This window comes from Synchiropus splendidus, chromosome 16 (genome assembly GCF_027744825.2).
Source record: "Synchiropus splendidus isolate RoL2022-P1 chromosome 16, RoL_Sspl_1.0, whole genome shotgun sequence".
Lineage (NCBI taxonomy): Eukaryota > Metazoa > Chordata > Actinopteri > Syngnathiformes > Callionymidae > Synchiropus > Synchiropus splendidus.
The window spans coordinates 12454224-12459450 of NC_071349.1; the positions used below are offsets into that span (position 1 = coordinate 12454224).

The 5227-nt window shown below is 46.9% G+C and overlaps 2 protein-coding genes across 4 annotated transcripts; one reads left to right on the forward strand and one right to left on the reverse strand.

The window, feature by feature from the left end:
- The first annotated feature begins 857 nt into the window (after positions 1–857).
- On the forward strand, positions 858–3647 carry tmem234 (transmembrane protein 234). 3 transcript variants are annotated; one of them, XM_053845327.1, is made up of 6 exons: positions 858–898; positions 1158–1309; positions 1385–1451; positions 1513–1605; positions 1679–1769; positions 2118–3647. In XM_053845327.1, exons 1-5 carry the CDS (start codon positions 886–888, stop codon positions 1750–1752), a joined length of 399 nt encoding a protein of 132 aa, XP_053701302.1. In that variant the 5' UTR covers positions 858–885; the 3' UTR covers positions 1753–1769; positions 2118–3647. The 3 variants fall into 3 exon arrangements, with proteins under 3 accessions (XP_053701302.1, XP_053701303.1, XP_053701301.1); XM_053845328.1 differs by lacking the exon at positions 2118–3647 and having other exon boundaries at positions 1119–1309; positions 1679–2092; XM_053845326.1 differs by lacking the exon at positions 2118–3647 and having other exon boundaries at positions 1679–2092.
- Positions 2408–5042, reverse strand: dcdc2b (doublecortin domain containing 2B). The gene is made up of 12 exons (XM_053845325.1): positions 4916–5042; positions 4575–4844; positions 4398–4449; positions 4267–4337; positions 4076–4207; positions 3851–3997; positions 3784–3811; positions 3629–3694; positions 3443–3563; positions 3272–3381; positions 3135–3200; positions 2408–3063 (listed from the first exon to the last, which is right to left on the reverse strand). The coding sequence occupies exons 2-12, from the start codon at positions 4841–4843 to the stop codon at positions 2740–2742; spliced, it is 1386 nt and encodes a 461-aa protein (XP_053701300.1). The 5' UTR covers position 4844; positions 4916–5042; the 3' UTR covers positions 2408–2739.
- Positions 5043–5227: the final 185 nt, after the last annotated feature.

The following is a 5227-nucleotide window of genomic DNA, read 5'->3' on the forward strand; positions in this document are numbered from 1 at the left end:
CTCCTGCTGACTTCACTCATTCTGCTGAAGACTTTCTCATCATTATTATTATTAACACTTTGTCCTCGACAAACAATTCATATTTTTTGTATTCTGTGTTTCATCGTACACTCACAGATTACCTATCATACTTGTACATTCCTCAGTTCGAGACTCAGTTTTCCCTTTTTTTCTGCACAAGCCTGCCAACAGTGAAACAACAGGACGTGAGTGAGTCTCCAACTGTTCTCAGGTAACACACCTGACAGGGTGAGAAAAGTGGGGGTGTTTCCATGGCGACGTAACGCAGGGAGTCACATGATGAGTGGAGAATCTCAGAAGCTTTGTCGCACACACCACATTCTCTCCCTTAAGAGGCGCTCAGATGGTCCACTGGTCCCAAAGGCCCAAACAAGCACATTAACCCAGGAGTCAAACGCGCCCGAGGCGCTCGCATTTTTTAGACAACAGCGACATCTGAAGGTCAGACAGTCTGCATGCGATAGAGAAGATGATGTTTGCGGACCCGCCAATATACAGTATATTCGCTAAAGCTCCTCATTGTTACGAAATCTTTAGTTTTAGTCGTTATATATTAGTCGTAATATTACTAATATATATATATATATATATATATATATATATATATATATATATATATATATATATATATATATATATATATATATTTTTTTTTTATATATAAAAAAATATTTTTTATTTTTTTATATATATATATAAATAATATATCATTTCTTAAATCCATATATTGTAAATATTACAATGTGGTGAACATAATAATATACAGCTTAGTTCACGTTACGACGATCTACAGCAACAACGATTAATCGTTCAAATTCACAGCAGGTTCCTGAACGCAACTCGACAGCCAACACGCTTGTCACTATGGTGACGGGAGGTGAGCTGTTAGCTTAGCCGGGTAATTTAAACTGTTTTATTGGGTAATGTGACGTTAATATGCAGTGACAATTAAGTGAGTTATATTTTATTTTGCTATTTATATCCTCTGCTTTAATGGAAACAGAGCCGTTAAGACCGAGTGCTAATGCTAGGGAAGTTAGCAGCGGATGTAAACAAGGCCGGGTTTCCGGATAAAACGTGGGTTTTAAATGTTGTAGGTTAAACTGGGAGTCACGGTGGTGATTTGTGTGCGACAGTGGAGGTGCTGTGTCTCCTGCTGGTGTCGCTTTTGTGGGGCTGCACCAACCCGCTCATGAAGAGTGGAAGTGCAGGGATCGAGTCCGTGAACGCACCAGGAAGAGTCTCACAGTTTGTGGCCGAACTCAAGTTTCTCATCCTGAACAAAAAGGTGCAGCAGATGAGAAAAAACTCCCTCATCTAAACAAGAAAGAGTTTAGTTTTGCTCACTGTGGTGTCTTCTCAGTACCTGCTCCCCGTCCTGCTCAACCAGGCTGGATCTCTGCTCTACTTCTACACACTGTCCAGCGCAGGTCCGAACAAAGCAGTGATTGAGTGATGCAGAACTTCCAGTCTCCTTCTTCTGTCCTGCAGATCTGTCGGTGGCTGTTCCTGTGTCGAACTCTCTCACCTTCGTCTTCACTCTGCTGACAGGGAAGTTACTGGGCGAAGACTTAGGAGGAAAAGGTGTGTATATTAACGTAACAACAGACTTTACTGACATCATGTTGAATATGAATATTATAATTGGTTTTGTCAGGTGCCGTCGCTGGAATGGTTCTCACCATGATGGGAGTCACGCTGTGTGTCATCAGTGCCTCACAGGACTCCTGAGGGGTTCTCCTCTTCAAGTGCGTTTGGATATGAGGGTTCACTCAGTGGTCGCCTGGATTGATGGAGGCTTCCAGAGATCTCTGGCTATAAATGTTTCCCTGCTGGTCATGTGACTGGCGCCTTGGTGACAACTAACAATGTGGCCGTCAGTCACCAGCTTTACGGCGGCGACCTTCGCTGACCTGCAGCACGGTCCAGCTCTGAACCCAGACGACCGCCTCATAAACACCCTGAAGATTCTTTCTTTCATCTAAGCGGAGATTGTTGTTGGTCGCCGTGACAATGTTGTGGAAGCTGCTGGGTTTTTTTAAACTTTTTAAGTAAATTTCTGATGTCTCACTTTCATTTTACTTTCACTTTGAAAGGTTTTCTGGCTGTTCTTCCCATTCTTATCATCCTGAGCAAAGAAGGGAAATGAAGAGGAGAATGCAGGCAGGGGGACCAGATGGAGACGACTGACTGCAGAGTAGCAGGTGATAGGGAAGCTTCCTCTGCCATGATGAAGATTCCAAACTTCCCCTTCTTAAAAGATTTTTCAGCCACAACATCTAAATATTGCATTCTAAATTATTGCTATTGCAGTTGATAATAAACTAACACTATACCATAAGCTGCTAGAGTTACTTCGAGTAACCCCAGGTGAACCCCTATGTGAGAACCACTCAAAACGACAAAGCTCAAGTTTTATACTGAACACTCTCAAAAGAGAAGTCAAACTGAGAACAGAAGTTTAATTAAGAAATTGGCAAAGTGAGTGTTCATCTGGTGCCACAACTACCACCTTCTCAGTGAGACGACATGAGTTGTTCTAGCAGGTCATAGTCTCCTCGACAACATTCATCCGTCACTCATGATCCGATCATGAAGCTGCAGAGTGAAACATTTAGAAAATTTGTGAGAGAGTTGTTGAATTCTAAATGTTAGAAATCCTTTGTTGAAGTAGCATCAAACTAGCAGGAAGCTTTTCGTCGTTGTAGCGGCCCAATATTAGCTGTCTGCGGTGGTCACATGACTGGTTCTCTGGACTCCTCCCGATCCTCCTGTAGAACACAAGCTCAACTGTCGCACACTATTTAAATAATAGTTCACAACTTCACGCACCGACTCCCCCTGAGAGACCAGGTTCTGTCGTTGAACCGATTCTGCTGAGCTCTTCTCCTCCTTCGGCTCCTGCTGCAGGTCCATGGTCAGTGAAAACTTGTGTAGTGCATTACAGTTGTGTGTGTCAGTGTGTACCAACGCAGAGGTCGCCTCCTCTGCTCTCGCTGAGTGTTGTGTTGCTCCTTCATCAACTCTCTCCGACGTCTGTAGCTGTGACAACACAAATGTTTAGGATGAGTTCATTAATTTCTGGACTGGAAACCCTCCATCTCCGTGGTTACCTCATGTGTTGTGTCCAGAGTTGAAAGTATAAGGTCCTCCTCCTCATCCACAGTTTCTGCTGCCCTCTTCAGGTGAAGAAAGAGCATGACAGTCATATCAGCAGTAAAGCAGCGTTTTATTGAGAACAAAAGAGAACCTGGTCCACAGGAAGCTCTGTGAGTGTGTCATGGTCCTCCTGGACCTCCTGTGCTCCTCTCAGCTCCTCCCTCTTCTGCCCTGCTCCTCTCTTGAAGACGCTGCGCTGAGCTGCAGGTCAAACTCAGATTCATAATTCAGATCAAATCGGCTCCGTCAGCGTAGGACAGACCCGCTGGGGCAGCCAGCGGCGGCCTTGGAGGTCTCTGGCGGATCCTAACGGGTCTGGAGAAGAACACGGAGTCCGCTGCCGCTTCATCTCCTGTGGACTTCACCCTGCGGCCGTCACCGTGCTGGAGAGAGGCAGAACCTTCTGCACCACTGCAGATTCTGACTTTGCTGATTTTGCGTGGGTCACCTCGAGGGAGTCCGGAAGAGCCGAGTCACTAAACTGGTCCTCAGCTCCACTTTCTGGGTTCCTCTTCTTAATGAAAATAAACAGAAGTTAGCTTCTTCTAACATCTCTGATTTTCTAACAGTTCTAGAAGATGCAAACTAATAGTGCAGTGTCACCTCAGTTCCTCTCAGCGTGCGTCTCTTCCTGCAGACACACAACCATCAGTAAAGTCATCAGCGATACACAATTCTGTCCAAGTACCTTTTTTTTGAGGCCAACAGCTCCACGTACGGAAGTTTCTTGAACCTTTCATTTCCTACGGCGACGTAGCAGTGACCCGTCTGCAGCTCGGCAGCTGTGGTCACTGTCACTCCGTCCAACGTGCACAACCTGACACAACACAACAAACAGGTTAGCAATGTACGAGTTCACACCTGGCCTCAGGTGAGACCTGGTTGAGAGACTGACCTGCGCACGGCACCAGTTCTCAAGCTGACCTTCTCCGAGACCAGGCTGAGGATCAGCTCCAGGTCCTGCTGCAAGCTCCGAGGAATAATGAAGCGGAACGGGGAACACAGGATGTCTCCGTTCCGGAACACACTGGAACATCCGTCAGCGTCAGTTTACAGACTTGTTTCTCAGTGGATTCTTGGACTCACTGCAGGACACACGGCAGCGGGATCAACTTCCTCCACTTGGCCGACACGTTCCGACGCTGGATCACTTTGGTCTGAAGGAGACAACAGCTCATGACACTGAAGCTACTGAAGGTAAAGAGAAAGTTTCTGACCTCAGGATCTTCCTGTGTTGGCTGTGGCTTCTTCACCCCAGAGTTCAGGTAACTACAGGAGCCACAAGGAGACACCTGATACATCACTTAACTTGATTACACTTCCTGAGTTTCACTCAGACACAACAAACATCCCTGAAGTCTTCATGCAATGAAACAAACTGGTTCTCCACTCACTCCAGCTTCTTGAACTTCTCAAACCCCGCCGCGACGTATTGCGCTCCAGTCTGAAGCTCCTGGAGGTGGTTGACCCGGTGACCCTGCCTCGGCGTGTATAGGGTCCTGATGGCCAGCGGGGCTCCGATGTTCTGGGTCACCTCAGTCAGGAAGGCCTCCATAGTCGCCACCTGACGCTGGTTAATCACAAAGCGGCGTCCATTGTAGAAGGGGTCTCCGTTTCTGTAGACCACCACGCTCTTCACTGGGGGCAGGACGCCGGCTGCCATGCTGAGGACAGAAACATGATCTCAGGCTCACACACACACACACAACTCTGTAAGTGTTGTGCACACACTCACTCTGCGAGATCTCACGCCACTGAGCTCCAGAATCCAAACGTTCTTGAGTCTAACACACGACGGAGTAGTTCCTGGTTGCCCCAGCAACCTGGCAAGCGACGACAGGCTGTGTGGGCCAGACCTTCACCGGCAACCACAACAAAAGAGGCAAGACAAGAGGAGGAGGAGCTGGAGCTGAATAAACACGCCAGCTCTGTTTAAATCAAACTTGGCAGAAACTGAAGCTGCTGTGGTCATGTGACCCGTAAAGGGCGGACCTTTGTCTCAGACGTAATCAGAGAAGAAGCCTCAGAAGAAGATGATGACAGCTTT

Excerpts from the sequence above, each read along its gene's own strand:
- tmem234 (XM_053845327.1), top strand. Across the intron at positions 1,452-1,512 it reads CTACACACTGTCCAGCGCAG|ATCTGTCGGTGGCTGTTCCT; the intron begins GTCCGAACAAAG and ends TCTGTCCTGCAG. Across the intron at positions 1,606-1,678 it reads CGAAGACTTAGGAGGAAAAG|GTGCCGTCGCTGGAATGGTT; the intron begins GTGTGTATATTA and ends TGGTTTTGTCAG.
- dcdc2b (XM_053845325.1), bottom strand. The coding sequence starts at position 4,843 with ATGGCAGCCGGCGTCCTGCCCCCAGTGAAGAGCGTGGTGGTCTACAGA. Across the intron at positions 3,695-3,783 it reads GCACGCTGAGAGGAACTGAG|AAGAGGAACCCAGAAAGTGG; the intron begins GTGACACTGCAC and ends ATTTTCATTAAG. Across the intron at positions 3,564-3,628 it reads CTCTTCCGGACTCCCTCGAG|CACGGTGACGGCCGCAGGGT; the intron begins GTGACCCACGCA and ends GCCTCTCTCCAG.